At 41.5% G+C, this 19,159-nt stretch overlaps 1 protein-coding gene across 1 annotated transcript; it reads left to right on the plus strand.

The window, feature by feature from the left end:
• The first annotated feature begins 205 nt into the window (after positions 1-205).
• On the plus strand, positions 206-10,124 carry psmd2 (proteasome 26S subunit, non-ATPase 2). Its single transcript, XM_034604062.1, has 21 exons — positions 206-430; positions 1,589-1,645; positions 1,741-1,905; positions 2,771-2,892; positions 3,059-3,283; positions 3,406-3,564; positions 3,694-3,838; positions 4,181-4,241; positions 4,386-4,532; positions 4,732-4,838; positions 5,927-6,054; positions 6,235-6,322; positions 6,416-6,578; positions 6,832-6,933; positions 7,108-7,259; positions 7,384-7,467; positions 7,916-8,084; positions 8,625-8,719; positions 8,802-8,928; positions 9,067-9,185; positions 9,373-10,124. The coding sequence occupies exons 1-21, from the start codon at positions 308-310 to the stop codon at positions 9,553-9,555; spliced, it is 2,721 nt and encodes a 906-aa protein (XP_034459953.1). The 5' UTR covers positions 206-307; the 3' UTR covers positions 9,556-10,124.
• Positions 10,125-19,159: the final 9,035 nt, after the last annotated feature.

Raw genomic sequence — 19,159 nt, forward strand, 5'->3', positions numbered from 1 at the left:
TTGGAAAATATGGCCTCAAATGTGTGAGGACAAAAAGTAGATGCACGTTAAATGTGTTGACAATTAGACAAATAGCAACGAGCCAAAGTGCAGGAAATCACAGGACACACTGTGATAGAGCTGTTCCTGTGTTTTAAACTGATTTTACATTTCCTGAACCTGAACTACACACACAATAACATGACAATCCAAGCCAGTGTGGGGGCGCTAGAGAGCACATCCTCGCACGCATTCTACCGAAGAAGAAGAAGCTGTCTGTTAGCTGCTCAGTTCCGCTCGCTGGTCGTTAGATCGTAGAGCCGCAATCATGGAGGAGGCAAAACAGAAAGAGAGCAAGCATCCCGAAAAGACGGATGAGAAGACGAAGGACAAGGAGAAGGGCCAGCAGCCCAAAGAGAAGGGGAAGGAGAAGAAAGAGGAGCAGGAGCTGGTGAGCGGGGACATTGTTCTCATTCAAATGTGCTGCTGAGCAGCGTCAAGGCGATATTTTGCCTTAGTCACTGCCGCTTTGACAACATGGTGTAGCGGGCCGAAGTCCGTGTCTTCAACACAGAGGAGACTGGTGCAGCCCCAGTGACTTTGTGCTCGTGTCTCTTATGAAATGCCACCACTCCGAGTTCTCGGTGTGTTTTCTGTCTTTTAAAAAAAATGCTGCATCCGTAACTCACAGCGTTAGCTCGCTTTAGCCTAGCATAGCCCCAGCCGGTGAGCTAGCATTAGCCCGCTAGTTGTTATCGCCGCTGTCCTCAGTGTCTTTAATGTTAGCTCTGCTCGCCTAAGTCATAGCACATACAGCTAGCGAGGGATAGCATTGGGTTATACACTGAATGACACAGCAGCCAGGGTAAAGTAAAGTACTTCACAACACAACAATTACATGTAACAACAGACTGATTTCACAGGTTACGGTTTAAGATGTTGCTGTTTTTAACTTACCTGCTTGTGTGTTACACATGTTTTTACCTGGGCTGCTGCCTATCTTGACTTTCCTGACTAGAAAATAAATAAATAAAGTTAGCTTGGCGCCGACTTGATTAATCAGCCAACGCTGTCACTGGTCAGATTGTTTAGTCAGTGATAGTCAAGTAGAACATAGGGACATATAATTGAATCTTTCTCTCACATTAAAATTAATATTATAAGTCATATGATGGGATGTCTGTAAATGCCCCGGTCAGGCTTTCACTGTTGAGTTGGACAGCTGCATCAGAAGCACAGTTGTACCATTAAAATCCATCACTTTCATAAGTTGTGCCAAATGACAACAATGCTTGACATCATGTGTTTACAAGGTCATTAAGTTACCACGTTCATTTTCAAACATTATCATCAGACTTATTTCAAACAAGAGAATATAATATACTACAGCAGCAGTAGTCCGATAGCTAGCAGTGTAAATCACTGATGCATTTTTAAACAAGGCACCATAGGTAAATACACATTGTCACTGCCATCATGTCATTCTCAACTGAAAACTGTGGTTACCCCTCTCCTCTCTGACTCAAAGCATCAGTGACAGGTTAATTGCTGCTTAGATTTTTATGCTTTTAATAAAAAAAAACGTTATTCTCTTCTTTCATCACCTCAGTCAGAAGAAGACAAGCAGCTACAAGAGGACCTAGAGATGATGGTGGAGCGACTGAGTGTGAGTATTAGATTTATTTATTTTTCCCCCCATGTGTTAGGGGGTAGCTTCCTTTCACAAGTGAAATAAATGCAAAATTTTCTACACATTGGCAGGAAGAGGACACAGCGCTGCATCGTCCTGCGTTGGAAGAGCTGCGCAGACTAATCCGATCCTCAACCACCTCTATGACCTCGGTACCCAAACCCCTGAAATTCCTGCGCCCACAATATGGCAAGCTCAAAGAGATCTACGAGCGCATGGCTTCTGGAGAAAACAAGGTAACATTGTGCTGCTCCTAGAAAACTGAAAAACTCAAGTATGTTCAAATTTGTTTTAACTTTTCAGTAGAACTGCTCTGAAACAATGTGATGGCATCCACACAAGTGTATGGAATTGAATCTACAGAGTTTTTGAAAAAAATAAAATTGAAGGGTTTTTACCCAGGATGAAAATAACATTATAAATGCATGTTTGTATGGCATTTATTGTAAACCATTACTACATTAAGATGAGTTTAAAACATTTGTTTGACATCAAATGTCTAGTGCATAGATAGTGTAATAACTTTATTTTATTTGCCAAAGGTACCAGAATAAGGCTACATCCACACTGCTACGTTTGAAAACCCATCGACCCAGCTACGGATACGCCTGGCATCCACATTACTCCGGAGTTTTCGAGGCACTAAAACAGAGACGTTTGGAAACGCTGCTGACCCCATTTTAGTTACAATGAAAACTCCGTGGCAGCGTTTTAGTCTAGACGGGTAGGAACTTTAATGTTTGGAAATGACGGTGTAGACATCGTCTTTGCCAACAGCTCTTGTGCGGTTAAATTTTGCATTTTACAATGATACAACTGCTTGCATGCATCTGAGATATTATTCAAACAATTCTGCAACTAACAACCAAATGCATCTTGTGGGCATTGGTTCACGGGCACATGATATGCATTTTCAGGTGGGTTAGTATGGTCAGGGATTAAGACTGCTACAGAGTCAAAACCGTTGTGTGGACAGAGATCATTTAGTTTGAAAATGTAGTAGTATGGATGTAGCCCCAATAATCGGCACAATTCAAAGCACTGAAAACCCAGTGACACATGAATTTAAGTTCACACTGTAAATGTTTTCTTTATTTGCAGCATTTCTGTGCTGATGTGGTCTCAGTGCTGGCCATGACAATGAGCGGTGAGAGGGAGTGCCTGAAGTACCGTCTGTTGGGCTCACAGGAAGAGCTGGCCTCCTGGGGACATGAATATGTAAGGTAAGTCAACAAACTACATACACCTGCAAGTCTTGTGGCTATTGTTGGAGCAGTAACATAACTTATTACGTAAGAAAACCGTGAGGGGTGTTGGGGTGAAATATAGTGTAATTTAGTGTTTGCGTCATTTCTTGATGACAGTATTTTTCTGCCCATCATCTTCCAGGCACCTGTCAGGTGAGGTGGCTAAGGAGTGGCAGGAGGTGGAGGAGAATGACAAAACACAGCAGGAGACGCTGTTGAAACTAGTGAAGGAGATTGTGCCCTACAACATGGCCCACAATGCAGAGCACGAGGCGTGCGACTTGTTGATGGAGATCGAGAGGCTGGACATGCTGGAAGACTACATAGATGAAAATGCTTATGGCAAAGTCTGCCTTTACCTCACCAGGTATGTCCAGGTTATACACTGCTCCCAAACACAATCATTGGTCATTAATAAATTTAGTTTATTTATATTTGTCACTGAAATACAACCGTTTAATTTCTTAACTTCTTTCCTGTTTCTTCTAGTTGTGTGAGTTATGTTCCTGAGCCTGAAAATTCGGCTCTGCTGAGATGTTCCCTGAACATCTTCCGAAAGTTTAACCGTTATTCAGAGGCCTTGCGACTCGCCCTGATGCTCAATGATGTGGAGCTGGTAGAAAACATCTTCACATCCTGCAAAGACATGTAAGGAAAAATGAATTATTCCTAGAGGGCATAAGATGATTATTGTAATGATATAAGTTATTAACCCATCAAGGTGGATGAACTAATTAACATTTTATATCTCTTATCTGATTGCTTTTTTGGGGTCAGTGTCATCCAGAAGCAGATGGCCTTCATGCTGGGTCGCCACGGCATGTTCCTGGAGCTTAACGAGGACGTAGAGGACTACGAAGACCTGACAGAGATTATGTCTAATGTGCAGCTCAACAGCAACTTCTTGGCCCTGGCCAGAGAGGTAACTAATAAAAAGCCGACTAAGCTTTTAATTGCGGACCGTTTGCTTGATTTGAAAGACTTTTGGGGCCTTTTTTTAAATAATACATTATAACGTTCCTAATTATGAAAACAATAGAGTTTCAGAGATATTTTGATGAAGTAAAATCTAGATGAATGTTATGTGGATGATGAGAAGTAGAATGAATGAAGCTTGGGGCGAGGGATATTTTCGAGGGGTCACACTGAAAGATTGATATGATTCAAAGTAGCAGGTTTAGGTTTAACTTTGAATAGCTTTTATTTGCTCAGTATGACCCAATGCATTTTACCCTTATTAACACCCTCATCTTCTCCTCCCCAGTTGGACATCATGGAACCTAAAGTCCCAGATGACATCTACAAAACACACCTGGAAAACAACAGTAAGTCCAGATGGTTTGATGGATGCTGTGTTTTGTGATTTACTGGCCACTGTGGCAAGTGAGCTGAAAGTTATTTGTTGGTTCGTGATGGTGAAAAACATTTGATTTGGCCATGTAGCGTGACCTCTACTCTGTATCTGATAGGATTTGGAGGGAGCGGCTCCCAGGTGGACTCTGCTCGTATGAATCTGGCCTCCTCCTTTGTGAACGGCTTTGTCAATGCAGCTTTTGGACAGGACAAGCTGCTCACAGACGATGGCAACAAGTGGCTGTACAAGAACAAGGATCATGGTAAATATGCACACAAATACTGTAGTATCTTTGGTCTTCAAAACCCTTGTTGCGTAGTCCTCACTGAACTTTCCCTTTCTTGACATAGCTGATTAACTGACATGCGTATATATATATGAGGATTTTGTTAGTGGTCTTTGTATATCAGTGCTACTTTATTTGATTGTCCAGTGACTGATGATGTTCTGAATTTGTTTAGGCATGTTGAGCGCTGCAGCTTCCCTGGGTATGATCCTGCTGTGGGATGTGGATGGTGGTCTGACCCAGATAGACAAATACCTGTATTCCTCTGAGGACTACATCAAGGTAAACATTGGGCTGGGAAGAAAGGGTGAACATTTCGATTTATTTTTTCTTACAGCTATCCGATGCTTGTTAACAGATTATTAACCATTAACCAACAAGAATAAAACAGCGTGTGTCTGACGTATTAATGTATGTACGTAGGTAAATTGTTATTTTACACGTACAAGCAGCGACATTAATAGTAAAAAAAACAAGGATTCACTCATCACACACCTGCAGCACTGCTGTGCTCGCTTTCTCTCTCTCTCTCTCTCACACACACACACACACACACACACACACACACACACACACACACACACACACACACACACACACACACACACACACACACACACACACACACACAAATCCAATCGCTTTAGTTGCCCATTTGACCATCAAAACATCCATAGTTCCAAGTTCTTTGCATCTTAGGCAGACAAACGGCGGCAGTCACTCCAATGCAAGTGAGACCAAACTGCATACATGTTTAGTGGGTGGTCACAATAATCGCTCAGGCCAGAACTACTCAGTCCACAGCAGACAACTCTTCTACTGATCTTTATGCAGAAATAGCAACTTATCCACATGCTGAGGGGTCAGTCTGTTAACTGTGTGAAACACTGTGGAGAATACCTGCTCAGATGTCCAAGGACTTTTAACTGATTAATCAGTTATAGAAATTGTTATTGTTGGTTAGCGGTTAAATGGTTAATGATGAACATCCCTATGAGGAATTATTGAAACTTTTTCTACAACAAAGTTCTTATTACTTTCAGATAAAGATATGGTGTCATTAACACAATCTTATCAATGTCCCATCAGTATCAACTCTTCTAAACCACACATTTTAATAGCTATCTAATAGTTTTTAAATGATCTACTTCAGCTCTTAAATTGCAAAAAATCTCTACATTCCATTTTAACGTCCAGTCAGCCAAATCCTTTGTATTGACTGGATTACAACCACAGTATGACTTCATCTACTTGGGACTCTGGCTCTCAGCACGACATGAGCTATTGTCAGGCTTATTACTATGGTGGAGAGGCTATAAAAATCAAGTTCTCAGTTTTTTAAATTGTCTTATACTTGTGTCTCTGTGTAGTCTGGCGCCCTCCTGGCCTGTGGCATTGTAAACTCGGGTGTGAGGAATGAATGTGACCCAGCCCTCGCCCTGCTGTCTGACTATGTTCTCCACAACAGCAATGTCATGAGGATAGGAGCCATCTTTGGGTGAGCAGAATATTAACAGACAGCTGTTGTTTAAAAAAAATAATTTGTTTTTTGCTTATCTTTTTATTTTATTTTTTGTTGTGTTGTTAATAGTTGGTTCCCTCCTCTAAGGATCAATACAGTTTTATGTTATGACAGCACTTTGTGGCTGTGTCTTGATCCTTGTCATCTTGTTTTCAGACTGGGCCTGGCCTACGCTGGCTCTAACAGAGAAGATGTCCTTTCTCTGCTTCTCCCCGTAATGGGAGACTCCAAATCCAGCATGGAGGTAAGGATGCATGTTCTGTGTTAAGGGCTCTTCTCATTGTACCCAGTATATGATCAGTTAAGCAAAGTTCAAGTATGTATGTTTCATCCCCAGGTGGTTGGAGTGACAGCAGTTGCATGCGGTATGATCGCAGTAGGGTCATGTAACGGCGACGTGACTTCCACCATCGTCCAGACCATCATGGAGAAGAACGAACAGGAGCTGAAGGACACATATGCCCGCTGGCTGCCTCTAGGCCTAGGACTCAACCACCTGGGTAAGGAAAAATATTTAGTGTATGTTCAGATCTGAACTGAGAATGTAATGACAGATGTTATTACCAGGTCTAATCAGAGTCATAGTGGCATTGGACCAAAGGAGAATTACATACACGAACAGGTGATGTGTAACTGCTCTTTCTGATTCTTGTGTTGTTCAAGATAAGTTTCAGAGGTCAGTTCCACTTCTTCTGCAATTTCTCTTTATTATGTTGCTCTAACTATTGATTTTGTCTCATTCACTTTCCCTAGGTAAAGGAGAGGCAATTGAGACAACCCTGGCAGCTCTTCAGGTTGTGCCTGAACCCTTCCGCAGCTTTGCCAACACACTAGTGGATATCTGCGCATATGCAGGTCAGTCTCACAGTACCCCCCCCCCCCCCCCCCCCCCCCCCCCCCCCAAGCAATTACCAAGCGATATAGTTATTGACACACCTGCAGATATCCATCAGACCTATGTCTTAAGATTTGATCACTACATTTCAAGGATTGCCATAACTCACACAAATATTTATTTTCCCACCTAAGGTTCTGGCAATGTGCTGAAGGTGCAGCAGCTTCTCCATATCTGCAGTGAGCACTACGAAGCCAAGGAGAAAGAAAAAGAGGAGGACAAGGATAAGAAGGATAAGAAAGACAAAGACAAGAAGGACAGTGCTGCGGATATGGGCTCCCACCAGGTAACGCATTATCATGACTCACCAACATTTCTCTCCATTATTAGTGCCTATAATCTGTATTATAGGTGTGTGTGTGAATCTGTTTGCTTGAAAATATTAGTAAACTGATCCTTTTTCATGTCAGGGTGTAGCTGTTCTTGGTATTGCCCTGATTGCCATGGGGGAGGAGATTGGCTCTGAAATGGCACTGCGAACATTTGGACATCTGGTCAGTAGCTCCTCTTACTGTCACTCCTCTGTAGCAAATATGTTTTTGTTTACTTTTATGTTATTCACCCATTTCAAAATGTTGTTGTACCTCACACTTAGGAAGGAGTGGCCTCTGTACGTGGTTATTTTGACTAAATAGTTTTTTCATATTTTCAGACCCAACCATTTGTCCCTTTTTTGATCCGCATCGTATCTCCTTTGATACCTCTCTCTACAGTTTTCTGTGTTCTGTCACTTATTGCGCCCTAATTTAATGATGGATCGAAAAAAAGAACCGTGCATAACTTGCTCCTGTCATATACCAACTATTACTACTGTGGTGTGACAGCTTAAATCTGCAATTAAAAAACTAAAGCCACATATAGTTTTTTTTTCTTGATCTGTGCATGTTGGCAATGCATTTACACTCTGTAAAACAAACATTTTCTCTGTATTTATCCCATCAGCTTCGTTATGGTGAGCCCACTCTGAGGCGAGCAGTGCCCCTCGCTCTGGCTCTCATTTCTGTGTCCAACCCTCGTCTCAACATCTTGGACACCCTCAGCAAGTTTTCCCATGATGCAGACCCCGAAGTCTCACACAACTCCATCTTTGCCATGGGCATGGTGGGCAGTGGTAAGTAGGATTCTGGGCATTACGTGGCATAAGGTTAACTATGTTATAATGGCTACCATGATTTCAAACACCTGTTTAAGTGTATGTTTCAATATTTTAATCTTAGAGCCTTTCATGTGCAGTAGCATATTTTTTTATATAAATAAATAGTTTACTTTTTGTAATCTGAAGTCATGGTAACAGTGATAGTATTAGACTTGCATGTTTAAGTAGAATATTTTGAGTATAATTACAATGATCTTATAATCCTGTGCTGATAACATATATGGTCTACATATCATAATTATTGTTACCTATTTTTAAAACTCAATGTATTGAAAACCTTTGAAAATGCTTCCATCCTAATGTAAATGTATGTCATTTCCCTTCATTAAAAACGGCACTGAAGTTTTTGACCACAAATAGCTCTGATTACTTGAAGGTCCATGTTACATATTTGCCATTTTTCAGTGACGCACTATGCCGCGTCCTGTGAAAAAGCCTCTAGTGTCAACTTCCTTAACACATTTAACAGACTCCACATTTTTCCCGTTTCCTCAGGCACAAATAACGCACGTTTGGCCGCCATGCTTCGGCAGCTGGCACAGTATCACGCCAAAGACCCCAACAATCTCTTCATGGTCCGACTGGCCCAGGTGGGTGGCAGCACAAAAGGCACTCTATACCAGACAGTGTGTTTGAGTAAGTATTGACTCTCTGCTGTTTGTGCCTCCACAGGGTCTGACTCACTTGGGCAAAGGCACACTGACACTCTGTCCCTACCATAGCGACAGGCAGCTGATGAGCCAGGTCGCTGTCGCAGGACTACTCACCGTGCTCGTTTCCTTCCTTGATGTCAAGAACAGTGAGTTCCTTTTCCTCCCGATGCACATGCCCCTGCTCTCTGCTTCCACTAAACATTGTCCATTATGGTTATGCAAGTTCATCATTAGTGGTTTCCTTGTGTTCACATTCCCCCTGCTGTTGATTGTGTGCATTTCAGTAATCCTGGGGAAATCTCACTACATTCTGTACGGCCTGGTCGCAGCCATGCAGCCACGTATGCTGGTCACATTCGATGAGGAGCTCCGGCCACTGCCTGTGTCAGTCAGAGTTGGACAGGTAAAGCTCATGATTACTTTGAGAAATGTAAAGACTGAAATGTTTATGGAAATTAAACCATTAGTTTGTATGACAAATTGCTTCTTGAAAAAATCATAAAAATTCAAGAGAATAATACTTTTTCAAGACTTAATAGTTGAAAGAAAACTGTCTCTGTATCTCATGGGTTTGTTTGATCTGTGTCCAGGCTGTGGATGTCGTGGGCCAGGCAGGGAAGCCAAAGGCCATCACAGGTTTCCAGACTCACACCACACCAGTGTTACTGGCTCATGGAGAGAGGGCTGAGCTGGCCACAGAGGAGTACCTCCCTGTCACCCCCATCCTGGAGGGCTTTGTTATCCTCCGCAAGAACCCCAACTACGAAACCTAGACTGCAGCCAAAAAGCCCACTTTTGTCGGTCTCTCCCTGTGTTTGTAAGGGTAGACCTCCATGGCTATTGGAAATTGTTATATTGAATTGTTTACTGCATGGCTGAAAAGAGCGAGGCGGGCCTACCCTACTGCTTTGTCTTCTCACTGTCATCTGTGGCCCAGCACCAGCAATCATTAAAAAAGGATAACTGGGGTCTGGTTAATTGGACTGGTATGACACAGAGGGTTAAACTGGGACCTTATCCGCTCCACATAGATGGTTCTCTTCATTGCTTTAAGTTTGATCCATCTCTCACACGTGACCTAAATCAGCAGCTATACTGACAGGGGGGCCTCCTCTAAAGTGGGAATGTGTTTCAGTCATCAGTAAATTTATGAAAACTTTGCTCAGACCACATCGATACTTCACATTTTGTTTTGTTTTTTCCTTATACTTTTTTCCTCAGTCATTTTTGTAATAAGACCATTTACAAATATGTAATCTTCACATTTGTTGTTTATTTTTTGGGGGGGGTGTTGTTTGTTAGAGTACTGTACAAGGTTGAAACAAATAAAATCTCAAATCCACATGGTGGAAATCTTATGACTGTGTGTTCATTGACTAAGGTGCAAATAAAGTCATGGAACTTTATTAAGCATGTTGCAGGTTCTCCACAAGGAGGAGCCACTTAGTGGAAGGAAAGGTGCCTTGATACTAAATACACATGCAATCTTAGTGTGTACACACAGATATGTATATACTTATTTTAGGGAGTAATGGCAGCAGTAGTTCAGAATTAAATTCATTGAAGTATGTGAAGTAGGCTACAATGAACAACAGCTCGGGTGTCTTGACCTAAAGAGTATAAAGATTGATGCAACATTTTATCAGTGATGACTTATGTGTCACAGATAAATGATTTGATATATATATACACTACCGGTCAAAAGTTTGGGGTCACTTAGAAATTTCCTTATTTTTCAAAGAAAAGCACTGTTTTTTTCAATGAAGATAACATTAAATTAATCAGAAATACACTATACATTGTTAATGTGGTAAATGACTATTCTAGGTGGAAACGTCTGGTTTTTAATGAAATATCTACACAGGTGTATAGAGGCCCATTTCCAGCAACTATCACTCCAGTGTTCTAATGGTACATTGTGTTTGCTAATCGCCTTAGAAGACTAATGGATGATTAGAAAACCCTTGAAAACCCTTGTGCAATTATGTTAGCACAGCTGAAAACTGTTTTGCTGGTGAGAGAAGCTATAAAACTGGCCTTCCTTTGAGCTAGTTGAGTATCTGGAGCATCACATTTGTGGGTTCGATTATACTCTCAAAATGACCAGAAAAAGAGAACTTTCATGTGAAACTCGCCAGTCTATTCTTGTTCTTAGAAATGAAGGCTATTCCATGCGAGAAATTGCGAAGAAACTGAAAATTTCCTACAACGGTGTGTACTACTCCCTTCAGAGAACAGCACAAACGGGCTCTAACCAGAGTAGAAAGAGAAGTGGGAGGCCCCGGTGCACAACTCAGCAAGAAGACAAGTATATTAGAGTCTCTAGTTTGAGAAATAGACGCCTCACAGGTCCTCAACTGGCAGCTTCTTTAAATGGTACCCGCAAAACACCAGTGTCAACGTCTACAGTGAAGAGGCGACTCCGGGATGCTGGCCTTCTAGGCAGAGTGGCAAAGAAAAAGCCATATCTGAGACTGGCCAATAAAAAGAAAAGATTGATATGGGCAAAAGAACACAGACATTGGACAGAGGAAGATTGGAAAAAAGTGTTATGGACAGACGAATCAAAGTTTGAGGTGTTTGGATCACACAGAAGAACATTTGTGAGACGCAGAACAGGTGAAAAGATGCTGGAAGAGTGCCTGACGCCATCTGTCAAGCATGGTGGAGGTAATGTGATAGTCTGGGGCTGCTTTGGTGCTGGTAAAGTGGGAGATTTGTACAAAGTAAAAGGGATTTTAAATAAGGAAGGCTATCACTCCATTTTGCAACGCCATGCCATACCCTGTGGACAGCGCTTGATTGGAGCCAATTTCCTCCTACAACAGGACAATGACCCAAAGCACACCTCCAAATTATGCAAGAACTATTTAGGGAAGAAGCAGGCAGCTGGTATGCTGTCTGTAATGGAGTGGCCAGCGCAGTCACCAGATCTCAACCCCATTGAGCTGCTGTGGGAGCAGCTTGACCGTATGGTACGCAAGAAGTGCCCATCAAGCCAATCCAACTTGTGGGAGGTGCTTCAGGAAGCGTGGGGTGAAATTTCTACAGATTACCTCAACAAATTAACAGCTAGAATGCCAAAGGTCTGCAATGCTGTAATTGCTGCAAATGGAGCATTCTTTGACGAAAGCAAAGTTTGAAGAACAAAATTAATATTTCAAATAAAAATCATTATTTCTAACCTTGTCAATGTCTTGACTATATTTTCTATTCATTTTGCAACTCATTTGATAAATAAAAGTGTGAGTTTTCATGGAAAACACAAAATTGTCTGGGTGACCCCAAACTTTTGAACGGTAGTGTGTGTATATATATATATATATATATATATATATATATATATATATATATATATATATATATATATATATATATATATATATATATATATGATTATATATGAGGTTGTTTGTGTAGAGTGAACGAATAGATTATACCATCATAAGATAAAGAGTTTATCAAATACTCAGATCTACTTTATTCAGATGGCTGCTGGACACAAAAGTCATTCAAATCAGTTATTAAGTATCTTTGAATCAGTTTGTAGACTAAGCTTTCATAAACACTTGATATGTGACTAAGTCTGTGCATTGTCTTTAGAGATAATCACCTGAAAGAAAATCGTGTCTGTTGGACATTTTGCTCTGATTATACTGGATTATTAAGTATTTTCCTTTACTCATAGGAGACCTCCAAAATCAGCCCCGTGGAACTACTTAAATTTTTCTGATTTATCGATACAGACCAATATTTATTTGAAATAACGAACATTCACTTTCATTATTATTCTATTATTATTATTATTATTATTATTATTCTGAATGGATAATATAAATTTTGTTTTTTGTTATGGAGTAAAGTTTTTGCCCTGAGTCCTATTAGAATAACAAAACGTCTCTAAACATGTTCGCATGGAAACATAATAAAGATAAGGGATGAGAATATTTCCAGTCGACAGTGCTGGGACGGTTTCACGTGATGGGATTTTGCCGGAATTACCTTGCTACCGGCTTCCGGGAAGATTTTCCGTCCGTCCGGCTCTGCGGACTCAAGGAGAGAAGGTAAAGCCTCGGTCCTGCGCCTTCTTCTTTATTCAAACGCTGCTTTTTACAGGTTCCTGAGAGGTCGCTGTCACTCAGAGGCTCTGCGACGACATGCATCTGTACGTCTAACCATTAATGTGGAGATAAATCTTTCTGGCGTGACTTTGTTCACTGCTTTCTGAGGACTGGGGGCTCCTGCTGTGTTTTCAGGGATTAGCTAGCTAGCTCGCCGCTAGCATCCCATGCTAAGACGACGTGGGTGTTCTTTCTTCGGTTAAGCTAGTTCAGTTAGCAAGTTAACGTTGCGATATGCAGCCAGGCTGAGCTCTTAATACTACGGGTTTAAGCGTTTTACAATACGTGTGTGTATGTTATATAATGACAAGCGAGATATTGACTGTCGCCTCACAATGTTGTTGTGTTCGCCGGTAGGCGCAATTTATGCTACTAGCAACCCTAGTGCTAGCTAGCTAGCGACGCAGGAGGCTATATAGGTAGCAGTAGGTCAAATCACTGGTTGGGTCGAAGCCGGGTGCTACCCTGATGTCAGCAGCCTGGCAGTAAGTGGCGGAGCTTGTGTTCTCACATTCGTCTGTGTCTTTGTGTAAAGAGATGTGTGTTTAACATGCTCTCTGTTAACTTGATACCTGAACGCATGTGATGGCGATGTAAAGTTGATGCCAGTGATCTGTAACCTTCTGCGCTAGGCGGTAAGTATGGAGATCCTGACAACTCTAGTTACCCGGACAGCTAAGGATATGTGCTGTCATATACAGTTGTTGGTGGTGGTAACCTACACAAATGAATTATGAACTGGTGGATAAAATGATGTCACAGGTTTGATGTTTTTAACCTTAAAGCCGGTTGTTCGTGAATAAACTGCTGAGTTTGGTGCCAGGTCAATGTGCTTCAGGTTTAGCGCTGCTTAGAAAACATGGACTTTCTCATCAGTATCGCTTGTAAAGCAGCATGTAAACGAAAGCTGTCGCAGTGGTGGTGTTGAACTGGGAGAGAAGTCTGGAGGTGGCTGACTCAGTGTGGCTGTTTTCAGGACTCATCTCTGTCACGACACCTGACGGTGCTGCTGTGTTTATACCTGGTTAGCTTTCAACCATAGTTGGTGTGTAGCACATCGAGCTATTGAAAACGAGCGTGCGAGCTAACGACCAGTAGCCACCGCCTCCTTAGCTTGACAGTTATCCAGGTTAGTGTTTCCATTCATTGACGCGGCCGCCTTCACGTGTCTCCACATCGATGACTCTCCGAAACGCCGCTTGCTTGGTATGAGTTGTGTTTTACATGAAATGGGATGTTGTCATGGCTGAGGTGTGGCTGGCATGGAGCCGGCAACTGTGATGTGCGTCGCGCCAATAGCAGGCGTAACCACGTGGTAAATCCAGATTGGGCCTAGGGAAGTTAGCAACACGGCTAATAGCACAACATCCAGCAGCACGTCTCCGCACCCTTTTCCTACGTGTAGGATCTGCTTGTTTATTACAATTCCTTGGAAATAACTGTCCTGGTAGTTCGTCGTGTGCCTGAGTAGACAGGCCGACACGCCCCTGTGTCACAGCAGAAGTGGCACACAGTTTTAGTGGACGAGCCACCGGTGTTATACCAATGGATGCTGGTAGTTGCCCTAAGACATGTACTACTGTAAGATTGTTTGTTTAGAGGGCGGCTGTGCTGGTATGTTCATGTTTCAACCCTGGTGAGGATCACTTCACCCTGCTCGCTGCAGACGGCATGTGGCAGGTGTTGAGGACTGCAGACATGTGACCTTATTGCTGAGAATGCTGCCTCTAAAATGGATGCTATCAAATATGCATGGTTAATGGCCAACATAGCTAAAATGGACAGATGTCCATCCCAAGTCTCAGTTTACCACTCAAGCTTTAGCCAGAAGAAGAAATGAATGAAGCATCATAAGACAAAATGCATGATCTGCGAGAAGCAGGCTGTCTCAGTTTGTCTGACATGAGGACACCACTCAGCTTCCTGTCGTGAAAAGTGGAGTCTGGAGTCTGGGTATGCGTGGGTTTTGGCAGAGTGTTCGTAAAACAGAGGAACATGGGTGGGCAGAACAAGGCTGCACTGGTGTGATGCTGTGTCACTGGTCCTGAACTTTCACAGTCCGTCCATCCCTCGCGCCTTGAAATGTCTGACTGAAGCCACATTTGCTTTTATGTGCTTGTCACTAACACTTTTCAGTTGGAAATGTGATCATTGAAAATCCAGTTTTGTTTTGAGCAGTGCTAGCGGCAGACAGCAGTACTGTAAAGCCTGAGCTTGTTCAGTGTTGTTTAGTCTGTAAGTTGCTATAATTCTGCGATAAAGGAGCATTCCTCTAATTTTACACAGGAAGATTCCTGTCACCTTTGGAAAACAATGGTTCAGTATAGTTATAGTTCAAATAACCCTGATGATGTCATCAGGTTTTTCTCACATTGGCCTTGACACTAACACGTTGTAACAGAAATCTGCCAAACTGAGTGTGGAGTTTAAAAGGTGTTGACATGTACCAGACAGACTTACCTCACGTGGGGGTTTGTTTGGTCGCATCTTTTGGAAATGTGGTATTCAGTGTCTTTGGAGATGAATCTGCACAATGGAGTAAAATTCAAGATATCTTGGTTCCAACTGCTTTGATTTTGACAATTCTCCTGCAGGTCAGTGGAATACTGCAGAAACCTTTTAGCTAGAGTACATAACTATGACTCCCTTCTCTTAAGGCTGGTGAATTTTATATACAGGCTTAAATTGTTCTAAATTTGTTGACCTGCTTGCTAGTGAAGGTTTGAGCAAAAATGCTTTCATGATGTACATAACAGGCTGTTATCTAAATTTGAGCTATAGTTTACAGTTAAAGTGATCCAGTTAAGTTAAGTGAATCTTGCTGCCACTGGGGCTTTTTGTGTCTGTGTTACTACCACAGCCAACAGTGTGGCTCTTTGGCAGGCACAGATTGACATTTCAGCCTGCAGGTCAGGGAGCTATACACAACATAGGAGTTACTGAATGTGTAAGTAAAAAGCCTTTTAGTAAAATCTAAGGAATCATTGTGGTCTTTGTATATTACAGCATTTTTTTAAAGTATGTTGAAATCTGCTGCAGACCTTGAACTCACTATTACTTGTGTATTTTTTTCACTTTTGTCACCAGGCTGTAAAGTTTGTTCATTTCTCAGCATCAGTCGTATTGGGAAAAACAGTGAGCACCTCTGAATTTAACAACAAAGTTGCACTGGGTTTGCTGAATATAAATGATGTGTGGGCACACAGTAGTTAATTCACACCCTCTTTGCTGTAGGTGACATGATATCCAACTTCTTTTACAAAATGTTCTCCTGCTGTTCCTTAGCCGGTCATGGGAGTGCATGAAGAGGGTTATGCAACAGTTGAATGAGCATGTTTTAGCAGTGGTGGTGCTGGTGGCTGGATCTGCGTGGTTCTGCATGTCAGACCAGCTCAAATGACTGGACTGTGTGTGATTAGCCGTGGGGTGAGGGGTGCCTTGCATTTGCTCAAATAACTCCCCCTAAAACACAGATTCCTGCAGAAATTCAGTGCTCTGGTGTACCCCTCTTTGCTAGTTCTGCAGGCTGCACTCAGAATATGTACTCACTTTCTCAAATTCTGCAGACCAATTCTGTGTGATGTGTGTGTTAGTGGCACAATGATTGTTTACGTATCAAGTGTCATTCCTTCAGGTTAAAGCATTTTCCCAAACAACTTAAGCTTTTTGAGTTGTGTGTTTGCCAGTAAGAGTAGTAAAGCCTCGGAGGTAGTGTCGGTTGTTAGTCTTAGACCCTATTTTAGACCTGAGTCTGTTTAGTCAGCATTTCATCTCCCAGCCAGCCCCGCTCAGACTGACAATCTATCTGTCTGTGGATCAGCTTTGAAGCTCCTCTGGAGTTTTTATTTTATTTTAAAAAGTCTTACATCAGTTTTAAACGATAAAGTTATAATTACATGGCAGAGAATTTGCATTTCATTCTCTTACATTGCTGCCATTCCCTAAGCTCCAAGGCTCCAGTGGGGATGAGCCGACCATCAGTGTAACTCAGTGTTTTTGTAAGCCAGAGATTTCATCTGGCTGTATGGAAACCCTCACTCAGTTAAAACTCATTGTCTTTCTGTCTCCTTTTGTTTGTGTGTTGATATAGTCATGGTAACCATGACGATTGTAGCCATTTCTGCAGCGTGATTTCCTCTTCTTTGAAAAAAGAAAAAACACACTGATTCATCATGACTCAGGCTTTTTACACTGCTGCTTCTCTCTGTGTGGGTGTGTGTGTGTGTGCCAGGGAAAAGGGCGTGAGTCAGTGGCAGAGTTATTGTAGGTTTTGGCTATAAATACAAAATGTGTCACTATTACAAGGACCATATAACCTGAGGAAGATGATAACACTGAAACCAGGAAATGGAGACAAAAATGGTGGAAATAGTTTTAAGCATTCTGCATAATGATGGGTTAATTTCATACACATGTATTGAAAAGGTGGTGGTCAGAGGGAGGAAAGTTTGCCAGTGGATTCAAAATGACAACAATTTATTCTAGGAGATGTGAACTCAGGTGGAAATTAAATCAGCTTTTATCAGACAAATTCATCATATACACTGGATTGGTATTGGCACAAGTGACCTAAGTAAAAAAAGGTCATGTATTGGCCTGACATGACCCACACTAAACATAGTTTCTTAGCCAGTCATATCATAAATTGTATTGGAGCAAGTCTCTGAACCTGCCAAAGTATAATTTAATAATAATTGAAATTCACTGAAGCTTAAAATATTAGCTTACTGACTGAGTATCTTCACTTTTGGTAACTAATGTGCTGTTTCAGCCTCATGTTACTTTACATAACTAGATCGTCACTTGGTAGAGTGCATACCTAGGCCTGTTCAGTTCCTTTATGAAACCACATTTAAATGAACTAGATTGGATGTTAGTTTGGATTCGCACCAAATTGCACACACTCCTAAATATCCGTCCCCTAAACATAGTACACAGTAAAGTTCGACTAAACACTTTTAGAGTTTCAGGGGTAAACAGCGTTGCCACCAAATCCAATACAATTGCAGTAAATGATGACCATTTCTTCAAACGTAAAATGCAACAGAAAAAAAACCCTAGAATTTCTCCATACTGCTCCTGTGGACTCATCCAAGTGTCTGTAAGCCCCGGCATTCAAATTGGACTTGAAACAAGGTCATTGATTGTGACCATGTATGTAACAGGAAAGCTTTTGTAACTGTCCTGCAGTTGATTGTGGACATGGGTTATATTGTAAATGTGATTTGGATTTAATAAGGGAACTTTGACCCTCCCTGCTTTCACCTGCATTTATCTGAACTGTAATGATAAAATTATGTATTTTGTGGATACGCAAAAAATCCAGATTGTTGGTAACTTGCTGTGAAGATGTGTATTCTTAATTCAACTAGAGCTAATTTCCCAGCGCCTTTTAGACTATTAATCCATTATCTATATATCTTATTCTGGGAGGGTTGCGGGGGGAGCTGGAGCCAATACCAGCCGCCATTGGTTGTAAAGTAGGGTACATTCTGGTCTCCAGTGTATTGCACGGCCACCATATAGAAACAAACAACCATTCACAATCACACCTAAGGACAGTCTAGAGTCTTCAATCAACCCAATCCAAAGCTGCATGTCTTTGGACTGTCGGAGAAAGAGAAAATCAGACATGAGGAGACAGAAAACAGAGACCCCGGCCAAGCTGGGATTTGAACTAGGAACATTCTTGCTGTGAGGCAGCTATGTTCAAAGTACAGTATTATGTTAAAATACTGTATAAAACAGTTTATAATTAAGGGACCGATTTTTCTGAAGATTGCGATTTAACAAGCAATTTCTGTTTGTTCATTTCACTTCTGTTTGAAAGTGGTGTTTAATTTTCCCCTTTCAATGCAGATGTTTATTGCAGCCCCATATAATGTCTGCAGCCTGCCCTGCTGATAATTACAATCTATTCTGAACAGACACTTTGTAGTTCTAATGGATCTTTCTGGTTATTAGAATAGAACTGAAAAGTATATGGCGTCCATGAATAGAACTAATTTCTGTTTTTACACGGAAACCCTTTAGGCTAAATTGACAATTATAACGTGAACTACAGGTTTTCACTTAGTGAAATATTATCCAGAGCAGGAACTTAACTGAACAAGTTACTTGCTGTTCTTGTGCTGCGGTTTAATACTCCTCCTGTTTTACCCTGTGAATTAATTATTAAACAGGTTAGACAGACTACATTACAAAAGACTAGAGCCTGACTGATTTTTAGTGACCATTTCCCATACAGATCTTAGTG

Source organism: Hippoglossus hippoglossus, chromosome 13, assembly GCF_009819705.1.
Source record: "Hippoglossus hippoglossus isolate fHipHip1 chromosome 13, fHipHip1.pri, whole genome shotgun sequence".
NCBI lineage: Eukaryota > Metazoa > Chordata > Actinopteri > Pleuronectiformes > Pleuronectidae > Hippoglossus > Hippoglossus hippoglossus.

Excerpts from the sequence above, each read along its gene's own strand:
- psmd2 (XM_034604062.1), top strand. The coding sequence starts at position 308 with ATGGAGGAGGCAAAACAGAAAGAGAGCAAGCATCCCGAAAAGACGGAT. Across the intron at positions 431-1,588 it reads AGAAAGAGGAGCAGGAGCTG|TCAGAAGAAGACAAGCAGCT; the intron begins GTGAGCGGGGAC and ends TCATCACCTCAG. Across the intron at positions 4,533-4,731 it reads GTACAAGAACAAGGATCATG|GCATGTTGAGCGCTGCAGCT; the intron begins GTAAATATGCAC and ends GAATTTGTTTAG.